Source organism: Somniosus microcephalus, chromosome 26, assembly GCF_052327205.1.
Source record: "Somniosus microcephalus isolate GS21.2 chromosome 26, FLI_Smic_1.0, whole genome shotgun sequence".
NCBI lineage: Eukaryota > Metazoa > Chordata > Chondrichthyes > Squaliformes > Somniosidae > Somniosus > Somniosus microcephalus.
Genome location: NC_141012.1, coordinates 7401248 through 7424487, shown reverse-complemented (window position 1 = coordinate 7424487; position 23240 = coordinate 7401248). Strand labels below are relative to the sequence as shown.

The 23240-nt window shown below is 46.3% G+C and overlaps 1 protein-coding gene across 2 annotated transcripts in view; it reads right to left on the bottom strand.

Moving 5' to 3' along the window:
• ube4a (ubiquitination factor E4A (UFD2 homolog, yeast)) overlaps positions 1-23240 on the bottom strand; it is a 56603-nt gene that overhangs the window by 7173 nt on the left and 26190 nt on the right. For both annotated transcript variants that reach the window (XM_085967738.1, XM_085967737.1), the window contains exons 9-16: positions 22889-23222; positions 17939-18065; positions 16568-16875; positions 14623-14755; positions 10587-10774; positions 5470-5570; positions 3632-3745; positions 1809-1983 (exon numbers count right to left, since the gene is read on the bottom strand). In XM_085967738.1, the coding sequence (XP_085823864.1) occupies positions 1809-1983; positions 3632-3745; positions 5470-5570; positions 10587-10774; positions 14623-14755; positions 16568-16875; positions 17939-18065; positions 22889-23222 (1480 nt within the window). The remainder of the gene's footprint in view (positions 1-1808; positions 1984-3631; positions 3746-5469; positions 5571-10586; positions 10775-14622; positions 14756-16567; positions 16876-17938; positions 18066-22888; positions 23223-23240) is intronic.

Here is a 23240-nt window from a genome sequence, read left to right as displayed (position 1 = left end):
AGAACATGGGGAAAAGGCAAAGTCACAGTGAACTCTGGGCAATACGTTGGGAATATTCCCCGGAATGACAATCCCAATTTACAATCCATCACTTTTTTTTTTAAACTTACTTTGATTAAAATACTTTAGGATAACATTTTATACTCAAGCATTCACATGCAAAGGCACTTTCCATCTGTAAATTCTGGAGCAGCCTCTAGGCTGACTGGGATAAGTGCTTTGCTGGCTGGACACCTTTGCCACGCTTCTCTAGTGTAGAAGCATGTTTCATTGCACACACTCTGCTCTCATTGCCTTTGCTTCCCATTGAGCAGCGCGAGTCAGGGATTAGCGTTCAGTCTTGACCTTTCCACACCTAAGCCTCGGAAATGGAACAAATCACTGCGCTCAGATTAGGAGGCCTGGAACTGAACCGCAAATTTGCAAGTTTTAAAATAAAATCAGACTCCGGTTGATTAACACTCGAGGGCAAGGGTGCCTTTGGCATGCACAGATGACTGGCTTCCTAATCAGACTCCACTTTCTCTCCCTGTCCTTGCGCGTAGAAAGCCGGGAGCACGGAGGTGTGACGTCTCAGCAGTCCAACGATTGCCAGCCCAGACTTCCTCGGCTGCTTAGTCTATTAAAGTCAGTCACAGGTCGTCTCGGAGGTCACACGATGCTCACAGATTTCGAAATGTTAATTTATACTCTCAAAACAAAATTGTGGGGGATTGTCAACACAGTTGTTGGTTTTAAAAATTGGAATGGGGATATCTCGGGCATCAAAAATTAACCCACGAGGGGGAGAATTATTCAGAAATATTGGGGAAAATTCAACGAGGCTACACTTGGGGTTGGCGAATTTGGAGCACATTGATCTCCGATTTGTTCTCCCATCTACTGCTCAGAGAGCACAGCTTCACACAATCTGCCCTGCCTTCTAGAAGTAAGGCTTGAAATTGATTTAAGTTACAGCTTCTTCTTATTGGTGATATTATAAACTTTTTTTTTAAAAAATGGGTATTTTCCATTATTTTACATATTTACCCTTTTTTTAAAAATCCCTATCCATCTGTCCCGAGACTGGTAACGGAGGAGGAATCTGCGCCAAACTCTTTCAATTTTCCTGGGAAACACCACATACTCAGCTTGAGGGAGATCAGGCAGTGGGGCGGGGGTGAAGGGGTTGTAAGTTAAATCTATGCAGACCCCTGGGGCTTCTTAGCAATGACAGGTTTTAATGCTAACGTGCTTCCTTCATGCTCAGATTGACATTTAGGGCATTTCTTTTCTGCTGGATGAGGGCTTATTTACTGTAAAGTTGTCCTGCCTTCCAACTTCATACAATGAAACAGCACAGGAGGCCATGTGGCCCATTCTGCCTGTGCCGGCTCTTTGAACGAGCTCTCCAATTAGTCCCACTCCCCCTGCCCTTTCCCCATAGCCCTGCAAATTTTCCCGTGTCAAGTATTTATCCAATTCCCTTTGGAAAGTTACTACTGAATCTGCTTCCTCCACCCTTTCAGGCAGCGCATTCCAGAGCATAACAACTCGCAAGTTGTTATTCAAGCACGGAGTCTGAATCCAAACAATATAACTCCGTTGCATCATATTTTGTCCTTCCCAACGGCTTAAGAAAAAGAAAACAAGGCATATTTTACACCGCCTACAGATTTACCTGCCTTTGGGCCTGTAACAACAGGAGATTCAAACCCGGCTGGAGTTTACAAAAGTCCAACTGGCACGACCTTTAGCGCCAAATCAGATCCCAAAGCTCCGCTCATTCTGGTTTCTCTTGCTGTGGCTGACATTTCAAGAGCACTGACCTGAAGTGAGGAACGCCAAGGTGCCGATCGTTTCATTAGACATTATGTTGTGGAAGCGAGCCAGCTGCCCAAACATCTGAAGGCTGCCCTCCTTTTCCCTGCGAGCCTCGGGAGGCAAGTGATCCCATTCCCCTCGGTCCTTCTCGATTTGCTGGATTTTAATCTTGCTCAAATACTGCAAAGTTTAACAAAAAAAATTAAAACCCTCAAATATCAAACTGCAGTGCCCCGTGACACAAATTTCCAACTTATAAAATGCTTAGAGACAGAAACAAAAAGCCATTAATCCCAGGCCTATTATACCACTTGGCAGTTTTCTACAATTGGCTTACTTGCTAGTCTCTACTGAATGACTTTCCTTTTGAAAAGACCAAATCAGAAATGCAAACATTTATAGCCTCCCCACTTGCCCAGATAGTTGATTGGATAAATACACCATGTGGTGCAGTACTCCGCTTTACTGGGGCAGAAAGCAACAGCTCCAAACTCGAGGAACAGCACCTCATCTTCCGATTAGGCACTTTACAGCCTTCCGGACTCAATATCGAGTTCAACAACTTCAGATCATAACCTCGGCCCCTATTAAATTTTTTATCCACACTTTTGGTTTGTGACTTTTCCTTTTTTTTCCCCCCCCCCCTCTCTCTCTCCCACACGGCAGCTGTCTCTCACTCTGCCAGCGCATTTCACACTTCATCTAGAGCCATTGTCTGTTTCTTTACCTGTCCTATTACCATCTCGTCCCACCTTGAATATCTCTTAATGTCTCTTCTTTCATCCCCTCCCCCATTTCCCAGCCCCCAAACTGCCTTTTGTTTCATTTCCTGCCTTTTCTCTCAGTTCTGAAGAAGGGTTTCGACCCGAAACGCTGACTCTATTTCTCTCTCCTCGGATGTTGCCTGGCCTGCTGAGTTTTTCCAGCAGTTTCTGTTATTTTAGCTGCAACCCTTGGTCTGTGCTGTTAGCTAATTTCAAACAGGGCACCACTTCAGGCACTGCCACCGCCCTCAATGCCCCTGGGCTAGGGAGGGAAGAGAAAAACAAAGTCAGCCAGGGTGCGTGCGCCTGATCACCATTCAGGGGAACCCAACTGGAAAGTGCAGGTGTGTGGATGTCTAGCAGGACAGGACTGGGCTTGGCGGTGATGCCCTTGACAGTTGAATAGTCTGTTGATACTCATGAAGAACTGCCACTTGTCAGGGGCTGCTGCTACTTGTGAAACTGTATCCCAGCAACTTCAGAAGAGGAAGGGAAGAGAGGTGGGAAAAAAATATGCAATTAAACTCCTCACTCTGCACCCTTGTTTTTTGAAGGGGAGGAGAGAAGAGCGTGCACCAGACTGAAATGAAATAAAAACATAAGAATTAGGAGCATTAGGACCCCTCGAGCCTGCTCCCCCATTCAATAAGATCATGGCTGATCTTCGAGCTCAACTCCACTTTCCCACCCAAATCCCATATCCCTCGTTTCCTTAGAGTCCAAAAATCTATCGATCTCAGCCTACTCAACGACCGAGTATCCACAGCTCTTTGGGGCAGAGAATTCCAAAGATTCACAACCCTCTGAGTGAAGAAATTTCTCCTCATCTCAGTCTTAAATAGCTGCCCCCTTATTCTGAGACTATACCCCCCTAGTTCTAGACTCTCCAGCCAGGGGAAACAATTTCTCAACATCTATCCTTTCAATCCCCCTTCAGAATCTTGTATGTTTCAATAAGGTCACCGCTCATTCTTCTAAACTCCAGAGAGTATAGGCCCAAGCTACTCAATCTCTCCTCATAGGACAAAACGCAGTAATAAAATCAACTGGTCTACACAAGATACCTGGATAGCTTCATCCAACAGAAAGATGGCATCATTGATGAGCAGATTGAGAAATCGGAGAAAAAGAGGAGGGTTCATTGCCTCCAAGTTGTCACACGCATAGTCAGCTAACTTCTGCAAGGCAAACCGAAAACAAGAGAAATAGTTCAAAGCTGCATGACTGAGAACAACTTAAACCGTGCCATCATGAGTTGTTGAGTGTTGTAAATAAAAAAAGCGAATTGGTTTACCAGATGTTCGATCGTAGATTTGAACTTCAGAGGAAGTCCTTCACCACTACGTTAAGGTTATAGAGCATCACCATTAGATCTGAATTTGCGTCTCATCAAGATAAGGGATATTAGTGCTGAAGCATGCAACATTTTCCATTTCAGGCACCATGTGTCAGCATCAAGCACTCCAAGGTTAGAGTTAGGGGCAGAGGAAAGCTTGTTCTACTCTGCACCAACATTATCCCTTAGTCCCAAGGCCAGAAGGCACCCCCTACTGCATTAGAGTGACATTTTCCAAATTCCCACACCAGCCATACAGTCTCTCCCAGGGTCACTCAGCCAAGGGTGCGGCGTTCAAACTTCAAACTGGTTAGACCCTTAGCCAACTTACCTTTAAAAGTAAACTTGACAGGTAGCGGTCTTTGCATCACCCACATACAACAACCACTGCAAACGGCTTGCCAGGTGATTTCCAGTGGTTACTGTAGTCATTTAAAAGTTGCCACACACACTTCAACATGCAGATTCTGATCTGAAAAGCCAGCAATCATAGCAAATTCAAGTGTGGTGAAACATGATCCCTCGCTACAATTGGCCCATGTAATTTTCACACGCTCTTCATTTCCTCCTTCACTGTGCCATTTATTTTATGCCCGCTACAGCTTGCTGACTATGAACACTAGCAAAGGTGAGATAAGTGGCTAGCACATGTTAGATACGCTTAAGATTATTTATTCAACTGCACCCATTGCTTGCTGTTCTGGGTATAAAGTTTATTACCACACCGCACTTCCATATTGACAACAGAATAAAAATATTCTTGAAGTAGCATTGAAGGTAATGTTCTTAAAATATTTTAAATGGGTTGAACTGAGGATATTTAGTACAGAAGGTGGAGGAGGGCAAGAAGACAATGGCCTAGAAATTCGGTTTTGGCGCAGCGAGGGCTTTAGCGCCGGAAGTTAGTGCCGGCGCTAAGTCCCCCTGCGCGCGCCAAAAATTCAGTAGCGCTGCGCCCAAACGGCTGCCGGCGCTACTGAGGGGTCTCAGCGCCTCAAAACTGGCGCCACGCGCCGCATTGCGGCGCTATTCCGGCGCTGCGGCAGGCTCGGGAAGTGCAGGCCTCCTCCTTCCGTTAAGGAGGAGCTGCCTGCACCCGGCCGCGGCCCGCGATAATCTTTTTAAAAATGAGCCCGGCACCTCGGACAAGTGCCGGGCTTGCTTCTGTTCCGGGGGGGGGGGGGGGGGGGGGAAGTCCGGGGAGGGAGCTGCGGCCAGGCGGCCGGCGGGAAAGCGGCCGGCCGCCGCGGGGCCTTTAATGCGCCGGCGCAAAGTTCTGTAAGGCACCTCTGCCAGAACGTTGCTTGCGGCTGCCACGGGCGAGGCGGCCGCAACTCAATTTCCGAGTTCGGGCGGGTTACCATGGCAACCGGGACGCTGCGCACACCGATGACGTCATCGGTGCCGGCGCAGCGCTACCGGCCTAACGCCGATTTAGGGCCCCTGTCAATTTCTAAACTGGCCATAACTTCGGCGCTAGGCCCTCTAGCGCCTCAAAAGCGGCGCTAAGGCCAGTGAATTTCTAGGCCAATATATTTAAACACACAAAATAAAAATAATACAGACCTTGATGCTTTGCCTGTAGTTATCATATCCCCACATGTACTTTAGGATAGGATACATGGGCCGCCTGTAGTTAAACTTTTGTTCAAACTGATGTGGGTCACCTAGTAGCAGATGAAAAAGTCAGCAACAGTGATCACTTTCAGAATTAAATCTATTTTATCGTTGTTTAGGAGTTAGCGAACTTGAGTGGTGAGTTGCTTATATGAGCCAGATGGAAAAAGCAGAGATTGGGAACATTTACAGTGCTCAGACATACTGTCGTCATTCAAGTGTTCCATACAGTATTGGGTACCTGATGCACTGACTAATCTGATGTTCGCATTCCTGTCAACTCACCAAAATATCAGAGATAGGGATGAGATCCTGCCCATGCTCACTCACTATCCAGAACAAACCAGTCTATTAACATGTTGATCACTGGCGTGAAGAACTTGGACATCAGTCCTCCATTTGCCTTTCCCCAGTTTGACCCTGGGTTTCCTTCTCCTATTTTCATACTGTAGTTTGAAGTAGTGCTCTGGATTTACCTTTTCTGTACTGTTTAGTACCTTATAAAGAGGAGGTCCCCTTTCAGTCATTCCCTTTCAAGACTGACAAACCAACTTTCCTCCAATCTTTCGATAGTAAAATACTGCAGATGCTGGAAATCCGAAATAACAGAAAATGCTGGAAAAACGCAGCAGGCCAGGCAACATCCGTGGAGAGAGAAATAGTGTCAAGACAAAGGGTTTCGACCTGAAACGTTGACTCTATTTCTCTCTCCATGGATGTTGCCTGGCCTGCTGAGTTTTCCCAGCATTTTCTGTTGTTATTCCTCCAATCTTTCTTTGTTACTCAATCCTCAGATCAGTCTTGTGGCTCTACACTGCTCTGCCTCGGGCTTGAATGTCTCTGTGCCTCAGTGACTGGAACTGAACACAGTAATCGCTGGTCCCAATACTACTTTTAATGCAATCTGCCTGCCAGATTATTTTTGCCCCGTTTCTCTAGTGTCCCATTACCACATCAACTGAAGCCAAAAAGGGCACTCACGCCCAGCCCAGGCCTCAGCCAATGCTGCTGCTTTGAGAGGTTCGAGCATACCTGAATGAGGACTTTCCCTTTCCATTAACCTGTACGGAAACACTCGACTGATGCTCAGCAATTTCCCAGTCACAAATTCAGTACATAAACTCAGGCATAAACCCATACCCTACACTCTACCTCAATGTACTGCATCCCCGTCATTTATACTCATTTTCAGAAACTGCCTGAGATTTTTACCAGTAATTTTCTGAGATTGGGCATTTTTAGACTGCCAGATACATCTGAACAATTTGCCCCAGAACTCCTCCCTTCCCCCCCCCCCCCCACCCAACCACCACCACCACGAACCCCTCCCCATTCCCCGTCTCAACGAGTTTTTCCATTCAGTAGCTGAGCCGCACAGATCAGAAAAGTCCCACGTTTGATCTTCGGTGTTTGAGGTCACTCAACTCAAAGTGAATTGAGGTGGAGGTGGTATAATTAGCCTCAGCGCCACAGGTTAGAAAATGGCTTGCACTCCTGGTAGCTATCCAGCAACCCTTCCTGAATGTGTATGGGTACGGACGGTAAGTGAAGAAAGAATCGGGCTACGCTATGATGCCCTGGGGTCAATTAGCCTTCTGATACTCTGCCTAGGCATGTAATTGAAGAATGGCCACTTGTACCGAGGGCACCGGATGTCTATGGGACAGTGCCCCAGCAAGGAATAAATGATTTCGGAAGACGAGGGATAAAAAATGAAGAGCTCACACCAATGGATTCACGGGCAACTGCAAAGAGTATTTTTCAAACTCTCAATGTTTCATTCCTTAAACACGCATTCCAGTTCAAATGACAGCCCAACTCACGCAACAGTACGCACCACCAGGAACAGTAAATCAGTGACAAAACAAAGCATGGCAGCTCAATCCAAATATCAAGGTGGGTATAGCGAGAACGGAAAAAGGGCAAAGGAAATAAACACCATCATTCATTTGGCATCTTACAGGCTGACAGAGTGACATTCAAAACCCAAGATCCCCCTACTGTGAAGTGGGTCAGTACCTAAGTTTTATACCTCATTGGCCCCTCAGGCACTAACCACTGCAGTTGAAAAATAAAGTTAGATCCTGACTTATGCAATTTATTCCAATACAGGAAACTTTGGTTTATCCGGAGGTTATATGTCCAGAATACTCGATCTAACGGCAAAAATCAGAAGCCGTTTTCTATAAGTTGTTTTAGTTCTCGTTGCTTTTTTCTCCCCCCAGTCAGGCACTGCAAGGTCTGTAGCTATAGCAACAGCTTCAGCTAGAGACGCTTGCAGCTGCAGCCGACTGTTTAGAAGCTGTTGCTAAGCAACACAGTGTTTGTTGTCAGATACGGAGATGAAAACCTCCGTATGCTTCAACATTAACTTTGTATGTCCGGCAGTTTTGATAGATCGGCAACAGCTCGGTCCCGTCTATCACAAAGTTTCCTGTACCATGTTCTCTACACATTTGTCAATGATCGCAAGATAGTTACAGATGTGGATGGTCATTCGTGTCATCTTAGCTCACCTATCCAGAAATAACATACCTGTTATACTGTTCAACTGGCTCTTAAATGATTCTAGGGTTTGTCACTGCTATCCTGCCCAGACACCCATTCCAAGTGTTGTCACAAGTATAAAGGGTGAACATCAGCTCTAAATTTGGAACTGTGTCACCGTGTCTTATTTTCAACTGTTTAATCTGAAGTAACTATTTACTCTTTGTGCTGTTTACTAACAAGAACATAAGAATCAGGAGCAGGAGTCAGCCATTCGGCCCCTCGAGCCTGCTCCGCCATTCAATGAGATCATGGCTGATCTTCAACCTCAACACCACCTTCCTGCCCGATCCCCATAACCCTTGCTTCCCTTAATATCCAAAAATCTATCGCTCTCTGTCTGGAATATACTCAACAACTGAGCCTCCACAGCCCTCTGGGGTAGAGAATTCCCATCTTGTGCATCTCTATCGCTCACCAGGCGAAGTTTCATCCAACCTGGGAAGACAAGAACTTCACAGCAAACAGCCCTTTGTGCGGTTCAGTTTTGTTAAAACTGGATAGTTTCATCATTTGACAAACCAGCAAAAGAATTGAACATCAGCCTTTCAAAAAGAAACAAACCTTCAATAGGAATTCTTGTTCATGTCTTTCTGAACACGACTCAATAGTTGGCCCTAAAATTACTTATTCAGCTCCAAGATACATAAAAAAACATGTGATTTTACAGAACCAAAAATAAAAGCCTGCCAAGGAAGCAACAGCCAAGAAAATCATTTTCTAACCCAAAACATTCAACCTTTTGAAGGAGCCAGCTGCATTTTTGGATTAAAAATCACTACGGTTTTATGCTGCTTATTAAAGCAATAACAGAATTAGCTCTTTTTATTTATCTGAACAGCAATAACTTAAAATTAAACATTTCTGGCGCCCCCCCCCCCCCCTTCTGAAGGCACCAACTCTTGCTGGGGTACAGTTCCACAGGCTCCAGTGTAGCCTAGACAGAGAGTGCTGCAGGGCTACGCAACGACGGACAGCAGCAGAGTTACAGGAAAGATGTGATTGCACTAACGAGGGTACAGAGGAGATTTACGAGGATGTTGGCAGGACCGGAGAATTTTAGCTATGAGGAAAGATTGGATAGGCTGGGGTTGTTTTCTTTGGAACAGCGGAGGCTGAGAGAAGACTTGAAATTATGAGGGGTATAGATAGAGTGGATAGGAAGGACCTATTTCCCTTAGCAGAGAGGGCAATTTAAAGTAATTGGTAGAAGGATTAGAGGGGAGTTGAGGAGAAATGTTTTCACCCAGAGGGTGGTGGGGGTCTGGAACTCACTGCCTGAAAGGGTGGTAGAGGCAGAAACCCTCATCACATTTAAAAAGTACTTGGATAGGCGCTTGAAGTGCCGTAACCTGCAGGGCTACGGGCCAAGAGCTGGAAAGTGGGATTAGGCTGGAGAGCTCTATATCAGCCAGCAAAGACACGATGGGCCGAATGGCCTCCTTCTGTGCCATAAATGTCTACGATTCTATGAAGCCCAACCCTGTTCTCATCCAAGATCCACGCGTGCACTTTCTAGTAGCAATTCTGCCTGATTTCACCCCGCCCCCGCGAGTTGCTGAGCTAATTATAATTTCCTTGCTGCAGTCTCAGCAGAGACCAGGGCTTTAGCTGGGATCCTCAGTTACAAAAAGGCGATGCTACGAAGAAGCACAAGCGTTAACTTTAGCACAACAGGCGATTCTACAGTTACTGCCTGTGAAATCTGCATTTACAGGGCATCACCATGCAGTGCCATATCCTCCTCTAGCAAAGATCTGAACGTGCAAATAGGAATCGCATGAAGCACATCTGCTCGGTAACACCAGTGCAATAGGAGCCAAATAATTAACGATCAGCTCTTTTCTTTAACGCCTTCCAAGTATTTCCTACAATACTAGATTTAAACTCGACAAGGGGGGGGGGTTAGAAGTTGAGTCAAGGTGTTCTTTTTCCTTCTTTGGGTCAGGGGGGGCAGGGGTGCGTGGGAGAGAGAAACGTTTATGACCATGAGGAATCCTAAAGCAAATCTAGAAGCGCCCGATTCTGCAACCTACAATACTCTAGCTCACTCTGCAAGGCCCGCTCATCTCTTCATGGCCTACACCCAGCCCCACTCGGTCGTCTATATTGTGAACACTTCAGCACCACTCCCCTGTCTGACTTCTGGTCTCCCACTTGTCTCCATCAGGCTCCTGTCTTGCGCTCTCCCTCTCCTGGCCTGTTGCTCCCGGTTTCTGTGCAGCAGCGACAGCGCATGGGATAGTCAGCGTGCATCAAAATCAAATTTCATTCTCTCTGGGGAATCATGCCGATTGATGGGAGTAACTTTTTTTTTATGGCGGCTTGGCTGGAAAGTAGGGGTGTAATTTCACACATGTGCCATCTTATAAAACGAAAGACTTGCATTTCTCTAGCGCCTTGCACGACCTCGGGATGCCCCGAAAGCACTTTACAGCCAGTGAAGTACTTTAGAAGTGTAGTCACTGTTGTAATAGACGTGGTATTTACCTGACACTGCAGCTACCTTTTGAACATACCTGTGAATTCAATGTCCACAAACACTTTGATAAGCGCTTCAGCGAGATAGTGGGCATGCCGATAGGAGCAGAAGACTCGCTGCCGGTGGAACATGCTGCTAATCAATGGGTTCTGCACCTGCTCCATGTGAGGCATCACAGCCTCGAGGACCTCAGCCAGCTTCGCTCGAAGGTGAGGGTTCTTCATCCTGAGGCATCACAGGGAGGGGAAGAAAGAGGCTTGATGGTCAGTCAACACACATCTTTCAGCATAATCCAGCTATTAGGACTCAGATTGCAAAGATGTGAAATTGAACAACGATATAAATAAAGAGAAAAATCCCACAACATAATCAATTGATCACAGAGTTGTCACTGGGTTTATTTGGTGTAGTGCCATCAATACACTACTGAAAAATATCTTACTTCAGCCAATGTTTTTTTTGTGTGACACTCGTAATTCATCATTTCAAGCTGCTGTTACCATGCCTCAGCTCATCTGCTGCTGAAATCCTCATCCATGCCTTTGTTACCTCTAGACTTAACTATTCCAACACACTCCTGGCCGACCTCCCACAATCTACCCGACGTAAATTTGAGGTCATCCAAAACTCGGCTGCCCGTGTCCTAACTCGCACCAAGTCCCGTTCACCCATCACCCCCTGTGCTCGCTGACCTACATTGGCTCCCGCTTAAACAACGCATAATTTTAAAATTCTCATCCTTGTTTTCAAGCCCCTCCCTATCTCTAATCTCCTCCAGCCCCACAAGCCCCTCACCCGCCCCGAGATATCTGCGCTTCTCTAATTCAGGCCTCTTGAGCATCCCTGATTTTAAATCGCTCAACTTTTGGTGGTCATGCCTTCAGCTGCCAAGGCCTTAAGCTCTAGAATTCCCTCCCTAAACCTCTCTTTCCTCTTTTAAGACACTCCTTAAAACCGACCTTTTTCATTTGCCCCAATTTCTCCTTATATGGCTCAGTGTCAAATTTTGTTTTATAATACTCCTGTGAAGTGTCTTGGGACGTTTTACTACGGTAAAGGCGCTATATAAATACAAGTTGTTGCTGTTGTTTTGCACCTTGCTCCGACTTCCCTCCACCCTGAAGACATTGACCCCTAGCGGGGGAATGGTCACATGGGGTGGGTTGCAATTCCTCACCCATCTGGCCATTCTTCACATGTGGCCCTTCACAGCGAGTGTGGGCAGGTTATTTTACCAGAGAAGGTCACTGGTGAGCCGAATCCCATCCTCACTCCGCCTGCACTTTCTAGGGGGGTCACTGGATGGAAATTGGGAATGGGAACCATGCCCAGTTCGCCCCTCCCTAATTGCTGAGGCCAACTGTAGTTCCTCCTACTACTATCACCCTGCTCAAGATCTGCTAATTAAGCATAGACTGGGGATCAGACCTGGGACCATACTCAACTCTGCAGCTCAGCTACCCACTGAACAATTGAGGTTAGCATCAATGTTCCCTTTAATTTTTTTTGGGTGCACTGCCCCTTTAACTGGCTGCGTGGCCCATTCAAATTCCTGCACATGCGTGGTTTTTCCTATTGTAAAACCGGCAAGCGGCCTGCGCGGGAGCTCCAGACAGCCGCGCAGGTTAAAGGGAACATTGAGCTATGCAGTGTAAGGGTGCTAACCAATGTTCCTTCCAGACGCATCCCAAGTTTGGAAGCACAGAATTTACAACTGCAGTGTTGGCTGTTTTTCCACAGTACAAAGATTTCAAAAGACATACCTTACACTTTACTGAAAACCTAGTGACAACACTGACCAATATTACAGATAAAAGAAACATTGGTAACTCTCAATGTTCCAAACTTTACTGCTTGGAATATTATTTACTTGTCTGCTGTTGTTGCTCCCAAGTGTTCTAGGGACGTAGACCTATACAGAGCATTAATGCCCATTCCTTTGGCCACATTCCTCACTTAAAAGCAGTCACTATCTGCCAACGTTATTTGTACAGGGGCAATTATTTACACCGAAGTCTGTCAGTCAGTCAGCTTCCCGAGTGCAGCGGGACATTTTCCAATCGTTTGGAAATGATGATTATGTAGCCCGGTAGGCAGAGTATCTGTGCATGGGGCTCCAGCTGGGAGACCTGATCTATAATGCCTGCGGTCTCTGGATCCTCAGTGAGAGGAGCAATGCTGATCCCAGATGATCACCTGCAGTGAAGAGCCACCTGGGGGAGGGGGGGGTGGTGAGGTGTTGTCTGTTTTTGTACAAAACCAATTACCCTACAGCAGCACGAGTTGTATCTATAGAGACATATTCACAGGAATGTCTTCTGACTGTGGTGTGCGCAGAGCCAGAGGGACTGGATAAGAGGGGAAAACCGGCACAGTTTTAGACTAATCATCACATAACTAGAGAACTTAGAAATGCAAGAGAGAACATAGAAATGCAAACTACAGGAAACATGGCGATATCCGGCACCGAGCTGCTGCCGATCTATCAAAACTTCTGGATAGACCAGCGCTAATGTTGAAGGATACGGAGGTTTTCATCTCCGTATCGGACAAGAAACACTGTTGCTTAGCAACAGCTTGTAAACACTCGGCCCGTACCTTGGAAGCGTCTCTGGAGCTGTTGCTAAACTACAGAGACGCTATCCAAAGCCTGACTGTTAAAAAAAAAAAAATGCGAGAAGAAAAAAAACCTAACCAAAACGGCTGCTGATTTCTGCCGTTAGATCGAGGTTTCCGGACATACAATCTCCGGATAAACCAAAAAGTTTCCTGTATCACCCCGCCACCCCACCCTTCAAAAAAAATCCACAGGTATGAGGAGAAACAAAGGTTGAATTTCCCCATAATGGTCAGCAAGAAATGCAAAAACACAAGTGAACTCTACATGGAATATTTAGGAGAAATGTAAATGACAAATGGATAGGAGCTCACTGTTCTCAACTTCAGTGCATTGCTTCCTCTCTCACTGACTTTACGAGGCCTGTCCCAGAGGTTTGGGGAAGAAGGTGCACTCACTGGGCCAGGGACGGAGCATGTTAACATGCAAGTCGTTGGCAATGTCACGAGAGAGTCTCTGTTACTGAATGCTGCAGAACAGGGGCTCTCTCACTGCTGAGCTTCGAGTGAGCTGCAAACTGCGGCTTCCTCTAGTGGGAGGAGACAGATACTGCAGCTTAATTCACTGCACGCCAAGTCTCATTTCATAGAATGATACAGCACAGAAGGAGTCCATTCGGCCCATTGTGCCTGCTCTTTGTCCAATTAGTCCTATTCCCCTGCCCTTTCCCCACAGCCCTGCAAATTTTCCAGAAAAAAAAGTCAACACATCCCACACACAATTGCACCAACAGTACTCTTTAACTGATACTCAAGGAGGTGCAATTGAGCAATATATTCCCTCTGCACTTAATTCTCAGGACAATATTTCTGAATCAGGCAACTATGGGGAAGCCCAAGCAAGAATTGAGATTGAGAGCTGATCCTGGGTCTCTAAGTTATCATTTGTAGCATTGTAGCTGCCGAGACACCGACAGAAAATATTTTAATAATTAACCTTACTCAGGAGGAGGCAGAGAGTTAAGACACCAGCCTTTCACCCGAGACCTGGGTCTGAATCCGGTCCAGATCGATTGAATAAAAGTCTGCCTCATGTAACAGTTTTAGCTAAAAGCAATTTGGGAAGTTCCAATCCAATCAGCCGCAGGGACCCTAATTCAGAACTACTATAAATGGCAAACTCATTGCGAGAGGCTAAAGGGCGACTGGTGAGAGAATGGTAAACATGCCGCACTGGTGGAGTAGGGGAGCTCTTCCGAGGATGGAGGCGAGGTACATTTTTGGGGCAGAGTCGAGGGAGCTTGACTCAGCATCTATCCACACTTCAACTCCCCCAGGATGGCTCGTTACTGACAGCCCTAAATGGGAATGCATGCCACTCCCCAGCACCAACATCCTTAAAATTCGATAAATATAAATTCCCAATGTAAACGGCGCAGCAGCATCGAACACCTGCGCATGCCGCTGGGTGGTACAAGGCTCGCCAGTGAATTCTGCAGTGAGTTCCTAGCTTTTACCTCTCTATGTTACCCATGAACACAGTGACAAAGTGCAGAGGCTGCTCCAGGGAATCGCCCGCAGTTTCCAGAATGTCGTCTGCAAACCTTCGCAGGAAGATGAAAAAATCTCCCAGATTGTCGGCAAAGAACTCTGTGACAAGGAAATAAAATAGTCACTGCATCAAAAGGGACCAGTGCACACCATTAGCTAGAAAATGGATTACAATCTCCCTCATTAAATTAGGTCACGGTGAAGAAGGCCCTTTTGCCCATTAGACCCCATCCTTCCAGTATACCAACTCCATCGTTATTCCATTACCAGCTTTAATGCCCTCTCTCTCAGGTGGATGCGAATTTCAGTGCAACATCTCATCCAGAGGACGAGAGAGTCTTTTCCATTTGCAATGCAGAGGCGGTCTGCTAAAACCAACTATTTGCCAAAAAACATCACTGCAACTGACTGTGAAATAAACTAACGGAAAACGGTCACGCCATTCTCCCCCTGCTGAGGCGCATTGTTTAGTGAAACGGCGCGCTGGCGCTGAACCTAGATACTTTGAAAAGCATTCGCCAACCCAAAGCCTACAAATCCGCTACCACTTGGGAAAGCCACACTTCAGTGCTGGATAAGCAGTGGCCGGGGAGTGGGGGCAGGCGTTATCATTGAGCTGGTACCTCAGGGCAACATGACAGGAACCATGAAAGAAGAAAGGAGCAGGTAACCTGACCTGGTTGGCAGGACTGCAAGATTGGTCGGAAGATGAGCACAGGGCATTAACCAATGTTCCCTTTAAGCTGAGCTCCCGCGCAGCCGGCTCACCGCCTTTTAAATGGGAAAAACCGTGCATGCGTGATATTTTGAATGGGCCGCTCAGCCCCTTAAAAGGCGCCATGCACTCAAAAAAAAAAAAATTAAAGGAAACATTAGCACCAACTCTGCCACATAACAGCAAGACGCTGGCAGTAAGAGCTATTTGGAAAAACAACTGGCAGCTGCTGCTAATACCAGGTGAACAATTCCACTTGCAGTAAAAAATAAAACAGGCCAGCATTTGCTTATAAATAAAACACTTAGTTGAAGTCTGTGGCAGTGCTCAGGTGCAACTGGGGGATGGGACTGGGAGCAGTGGAGAAAGGAGAACAAACATTTTAGAGGGAAAAGAAAAGATAAAAATAACAAAAAAGTCAAAAATACAAGGTGGTGAATATAAAAAAAAAATGCACTTGTATGTTATTGTGGGGATCTTATTGGCCCAAGGTGTCACATGGTTAGCACAGACAGGTGAGCAACACCAGAGTCTCACTTTAGTATGACATACATTGGCAGTGAATAATAATACAAACAGATAGTTCATAGAATCAGAGACATTTTCAGCACAGGAGGAGGCCATTCTGCCCATCGTGTCTGCACCGGCCGAAAGCGAGCTATCCAGCCTAATCCCACTTTCCAGCTCTTGAAGTGCCGTAACCTGCAGGGCTATGGACCAAGTGCATAGCCAAGTACTTTTTAAATGCGATGAGGGTTTCTGCCTCTACCACCCTTTCAAGCAGTGAGTTCCAGACCCCTCCCACTGCCCTCTGGGTTAAAAAAAAGTTCTCAACTCTCCTCTAATCCTTCTACCAATTACTTTAAATCTATCCCCCCCCCCCCCCCCAGTTATTGATCTCTAAGGGAAATAAGTCCTTCCTATCCACTCTATCTAGTTAACAAAACCACAAATATTTGCACTGTATTGCAGTGTCCAAAGACGCACACACCCTGTACATCATAGGAACAAGAGCAGCCCATCGAGCCTCTTCCACCATTCAACTAGATCATGGCTGATCGCTACCTCAATTCCATTTACCCGCTTTGGTTCCATATCCCTTGATTTAGCAATCTCAGTCTTGAAAATTTCAACTGACCCAGCATCCAGTCATCATCTGCAAGGTGCCCAAACCTCCATTAAGGCATGCCATATACCTGGGACATGAGAAAGCATGCAGTACTCCACGTCCGGAAGAGGGAAGGTCAACTCCATGTAGTCTGTTCCTCGATTGCCTAGGGCAAACTGCACCAGTATTGTTGTGGTGGAGATCTGCAAGTTCACACAGTTCTGGAGCATCTGCGGCTCTGTGGCAGCTGCTTTGGTCGATAAATAAACTGTCATCAGGCGCTCGAATTGCTCACGCAGGTTGTCTGCAGCTGGGCTGGCGGACTGCTGGGCCTCTCGCCAGGCAACCTGCAGCCGGTGCAAGCTCTGGTTCATCTTTATCATTTGATCGTGTAACCTGTAAAAGTAAAGAACACAGCTGTAGCATCGAAACTGACCCCGCAGCGATGGGGCAACGATAAAGAGACCCCAGAGAGATAAAGCATCGACAGAGAGACCCCCTCCCCACAGAGGCACTCCGCAAAAGTAGGCTGTTGAGAGAGACCCTGTATTGGCAAGCCAGCTGGAGAAGGCAAGGCTATTTTTCCAATGCTTGAAATTGAACAGTTTTGCAAATTTCTTGAAAAGACACTAAAAAAAATCGTAGCAACGTTTCACACAATGCATGAGCACCTGCACTGCTACCTGTCACATCAGCGGGTTATTCAAACTTCAGAAGTATGAAAGTTCATTCAAACATCAATGTCCATTTAAAAGATGTGGCAAGAGATTTTCTACAATTTTAAACATTGGGAAGGGAAGAGAAATGAAGATAAATGACTGAATCAGGGGAATGACTGAGGAAGCTCTCTACTTTGACAATTATCAGCCCTCAGCCAATGAGGGTTCACGCTCTCAAACCATTCCACACCTTCACCCACCTTAAAAAAAAAAAAAAAAAAAAAATTCCCACTTATCTCCTCCCAAAGAGGCTCCCCTTGGGAGATAACCAATGGATCGCTGGGAGAGCCGTCTCCCATGGCCCCAGGCTTCAGTCACGGCAGGGCACATGCCTCTACCCTACAGAGCGAGTATCCAGGTCTACCGTACTGTATTCTATCACTGTGAGCGTGATGGCGAGTTGCGTACTGCACCTCTGAAAGTGTCGTATCCCTGAATATACAACACTGCTGCCGTCCTTTGTGGCCGCATCAGCTCGCATGTTCCTGACTAAAAAACAAAACTACAAAGTTTTGTTGACCGCTGCACCGTTAAGCTCAGCCAGTTGAATATCTGCGTCCAACAGTTTGCCGTCCGCTTCACCCCGAGGACTACGTTTCATAACCTTTTCAGAGTGGCCAAACTTCCCTTTTTGTGGAGAGGGGGAAAAACAACGGTCGATGACACGACCCAGTTTCATTTCCGATGCGCTTTCTGCTCTGCAATTTCTTACTGTACAGTCCTACGCACGCTCTCAGTACCTGTGAAAACCCAAGTGCAAGGCAAACTGAGTCAGGATCAAATTCTCCGTGACCAGGTTGTACGTTTCAGCGAACGTCTGCTCCAGTCCCTGTGGCATTGGGATCAAGCAGGTCTCCTTGTCCAAACCTAAGGCAAAGAAACAAAAGAGCCTTCAGAAAAAGAAACGCAAAAAGAGATTTTCCTCTATATATAAAATTTTTTAAAAATAAAAAAATAAATTAAAAAATAAAAATCGTAAGATATTAAATGTAACCCTTTGGAGGTACAGAACAGCCATCCAAAATTGAAGCATTAAGAATTTACCCAATGGCTCTGCTGGTTATCATGGCCTAGAAATTCGATGAGGCTGCGCCTGTTTTACAGGCATTAAAATGGGCACCGAAGCTAATATGACAGACGATGCACGTGCACACATTTTGAGCCAGTAACGTGCCACCTGCCATACGCATCAACAGAGGTGTCCAGGGCCCACGCCTGAAACAAAGTTGTTAGGCCCTTTGCATGTGCAAATAGGGGGCCTAACGCCTCTTTGATTGGCACTTTGGGTTGGGCCTGAACAGAGCCTGTTACTTATCTGAATGTGGAGCCAGAATAGCAGGCGTGTTCCTCTCGGCACCACGTTAAAACCACAGTCCACTGCCTGCCACTGCTCCCCCCACTCGGTCACTGCCTCGACCACCATCCACCCCCACACGTTACCTCGACCAGTCTCCTGGTTGCCTCCCTCGTCCCAATCACTCCCCCCTCTTGCAAGACCTACCAGAGTGCCACTGCTGGCAATGCAACAGCCTGAAATTCAAACGGTCTTCACCGGCGAGCTGTCTGGGGATTCCCAGCAGGCGCCTGCAGCTTACCGGTCTGATGTAAATAAGGCCCGAGGCCCAATATTGGGTGGGCCTTCCTACTTCTGTACGAAGTAGAGAAACTTATGCCAATGAATACAGCGGCCATTTTGCACACATGAAACCCTCCAACATTAATAAGACGCACAACCAGTTATAATGTGTTTTGGTGATGTTGGTTGAGGGAAGAATATTGGCCAAGACACAGAACTGGAGTGACACTTGAACCCACAACCTTCTGACTCAGAAGAGAGTGGTGTGACTGGGCCAAGCTGACATTTGGTTCTGGTTCACCACATGCTGGAACTACCTACAGTGGAGACTCTCTACTAACCTGTCGCGCATTGGTTACCCCCAGCAGAGTGTGAAATAACAGTCAGGAGCCAGTAAGAATCTGGGACTACCCTTAATTGCAAGTTTAATCAAACTCTACGTCAATGGGTGAATTTGCACGCCACGATTTTAGTGCCTGCGAGAAGCTAAAACGGTTTTGCACCTTTGCTAAACTAGCGTGTGAATCGGGTGCCCAAATCAACTTTCAAGTGAAACAGAGCAAGACGATCTCCGCAAGCGAGTCTCATTCAGCTTGGTTCTGGTGTCGGTTCGAGCCCTTATGACAGATTCAGGCTGCATTTAGGAACATAGAAATGGGAGTAGGCCATTCAGCCCCTCATTAGGAACAGGGGGAGGCCATTCAGCCCCTCATAGGAACAGGGGGAGGCCATTCAGCCCCTCATAGGAACAGGGGGAGGCCATTCAGCTCCTCGAGCCTGTTCCGCCATTCAATGAGGTCCTGGCTGATCCAACACGGTAACTGCAGCATGGGTGTGAAGCTGATCCACAGCATGCCCATCACCAATGCTAGTCATAGTGCGCAGTCATGCAAAAATACCCTCGGTAAAGGAGAAGCATCGGAAATATTTGTCACAGAATTTCACAGCATTTAACGATCATTACACACAAAGACAACAACCACAACCAAAGATCATGCAGATGCTCAGACCTCGATTCTCATGGGAAGTGCCGAACAGCTCACTTTCTACATCTTGAAATTCAACTGTAATGTGCACATCAGCGTTTATTGTTGCTTCAGTTAAAGCTTACTGAGGCACCTAAATAATAAATAAGATATGGCAATAGCAGTGATGCTTTGCAGCGCGTTGTCCAAATCGGGTGCCAGGATGCTACAAGGTCATCTAGATTGCTGTCCATTTATGATCAGAATCCTGTATTTTTTTTAAAAAATATGTGTTTAACTACAACCCACCTCATTTTTATTGCTCTACACAAATATTAAAAAAGCTTCCTGCAATGATGGCACCATTTCCTTTGCGTCACCGGGACAGACTTTCAGATGTTAACACTGGAGGGTCTCAGGACTGTGCCAATTTTGGCAGGGAGTCCGTGGGAGTTTGCCAACATTTGAAGAGGCTTCCCCAAAATGGGAAAATCTGAAAACCACAAATTCATTTTTACTCAACATTCACTCAGGCCGCTGGAGAAAAAAGCACGTTGTGAACTAGGAGTGACAGGTGGCGCACAACAGGGAACTCCTGAACCAGTGCTGGGTCTAGTTTTCAGTTCCATGCTCTCGATGTTGCAAGTACACAGTCCTGTTGATTTCAACAGAGACAGCCAGAGATATTTTAACAACAAAAGAAATGGCGTGTTGCATCAAGTGCAACCCCCGGCCCCGAATCTTAGGATAAGTAATCTAACAAAATTGCCTGGATTCTGGAGAGGTCCCAGCAGACTAGAAAACCGCAAATGTAACGCCCCTATTTAAGAAAGGAGGGAGACAGAAAGCAGGCAACTATCGACCAGTTAGCCTAACATCTGTCATTGGGAAAATGCTGGAGTCTATCTTTAAGGAAGTGATAGCAGGACATTTAGAAAATCATAATATAGTCAAGCAGAGTCAACATGGTTTTATGAAAGGGAAATCATGTTTGACAAATTTGCTGGAGTTCTTTGAGGATGTAATGAGCAGGGTGGATAAAGGGGATTTCCAGAAGGCATTCGATAAGGTGCCACATAAAAGGTTTACTACACAAGATAAGTGCTCACGGGGTTGGGGGTAACATATTAGCATGGATAGAAGATTGGTTAACTAACAGAGTCGGGATAAATGGGTCATTTTCAGGTTGGCAAACTGTAACTAGTGGGGTGCCGCAGGGCTCAGCGCTGGGGCCTCAACTATTTACAATCTATATTAATGACTTGGATGAAGGGGCCGAGTGTAATATAGCCAAATTTGCTGCTGATACAAAGATAGGTGGAAAAGCAAATTGTGCGGAGGACGCAAAGAATCTTCAAAGGGATACAGATAGGCAAAAATGAGTGGGCAAAAATCTGGCAGATGGAGTATAATGTGGGAAAATGCAAAGTTATCCACTTTGGTGGGAAAAAAAAAAAAATTATTCAAATGGGGAGAGATTACAAAATGCTGAGATACAGAGGGATCTGGGGGTCCTTGTACATGAATCACAAAAAGTTAGCATGCAGGTACAGCAAGTAATTAGGAAAGCAAATGGAGTGTTGGCCTTTATTGCAAAGGGAATGGAGTATAAAAGTGAAGTCCTGTTACAGCTGTACAGGGTGTTGGTGAGACCACACCTGGAGTACTGTGTACAGTTTTGATCTCCTTGTTTAAGATACTTGCATTGGAGGCAGTTCAGAGAAGGTTCACGAGGTTGATTCCTGGGATGAAGGGGTTGTCTTATGAAGAAAGGTTGAGCAGGTTGGGCCTATACACATTGGAGTTTAGAAGAATGAGAGGGGATCTTACTGAAACATACCAGATTCTGAAGGGGCTTGACAGGGCAGATGCAGAGAAGATGTTTCCCCTCATGGGGGAATCTAGAACTAGGGAGCATAATTAAGGGGGCACCCTTTTAAAATCAGAGATGAGGAGGAATTTCTTCTCGCAGAGGGTCGTGAATCTTTGGAATTCTCTTCCCCAGAGAGCTGTGGAGGCTGGGTCATTGAATATTTTTAAGGTGGAGATTGACAGATTTTTGAACGATAAGGGAGTCAAGGGTTACGGGGAGCGGGCAGGGAAGTGGAGTTGAAGCCAAGATCAGATCAGCCATGATCTTATTGAATGGCGGAGCAGGCTCGAGGGGCCAAATGGCCTACTCCTGCTCCTACGTCTTCTGTCTTATGAAATACTAGACAACTAAAAGCAAAATATTGCGGGTGCTGGGAATCTGAAATAAAAGTAGAAAATGCTGGAAATACTCAGGTCAGGCAGCATCTGTGGAGACCCTGAGCTTCCGGTCGCCTGTTACTTTAATTCTTCACGCCAGTCCCACTCTGACCTCTGTCCCCTGCCTCCAACACTGTGCCAGTGAAGCTCAACATAAGCTCGAGGAACAGCACCTCAGCTTTCGATCAGGCACTTTACAGCCTTCCGGACTCAACACGAAGTTCAATAATTTCAGACAATAACCTCTGCCCCACTTTTTCCAGACGGCAGCTGTTGATGATTCTGCCATTCCCATTTACACCTCTTCTAGACCCATCTTTGGTTTCTTTACCTGTCCCATTACTACCCCCTTTTGCCTCGCACCAGCATGCCTTTGGTCATTCAATCTCTCCTGCCTTCCACCATCACAGACCTTCCCTTTTGTTCTTTCCTCCCATCCCTCCTTTCCCTGCCTCTGTACTTACTCAAAACCGGTTATAACTCCAGCTTTTTCCAGTTCTGAGGAAAGGTCATCAAGCTGAAACATTAGCTCGGTTTCTCCCTCCACAGATGCTGCCGGACCTGCTGAGTATTCCCAGCAGTGTGTGTTTTTATAACTAAAAGCAAAAAACATGTATTTATATGGCGCCTTTAACGTAGTAAAACATCCCAAGGTGCTTCACAGGAGTATTAAAAGACAAAAAATGACACCGATCCACATAAGGATAAATTAGGGCAGGTGACCAAAAGCTTGGTCAAAGAGGTAGGTTTTAAGGAGCGTCTTAAAAGGAGGAAAGAGAGGTAGCGAGGCGGAGAGGTTTAGGGAGGGAATTCCAGAGCTTGGGGCCCAGGCAGCTGAAGGCACGGCCGCCAATGGTGGAGCGATTACAAAAGCCACCCATCTACCACTCAGCCCGTACCTTTTATATGCACGTTTCTGCTTTTCTGCTCCTCTTCATTCAGCTCTTTCAAGGTACAATAAGTAGGGTTAAAGGTCAACAGCTTGGGAGACTTTGGTTTGCAGAAGGGTTGACACAGTTTAAGCAGAGCAGCAGCAAGGTTCAGGAAGAAGGCGTCCGATGCGTACATTTGGAAGAAGAGCTCGGGCATCTGGTTGGCCCAGATTTTCGTCCGTCCCGAGTTGGCATGGAGGCAGTTCCCGAGCCAGGAAAGGGTACAATGTTTGGTAACCGGGGAAAGCTGGATGAGGTTCCGCAGAATCTGATAGATTTTGTCGTGAAATTGCACCATGAACTGCAAAATGAAAACAAC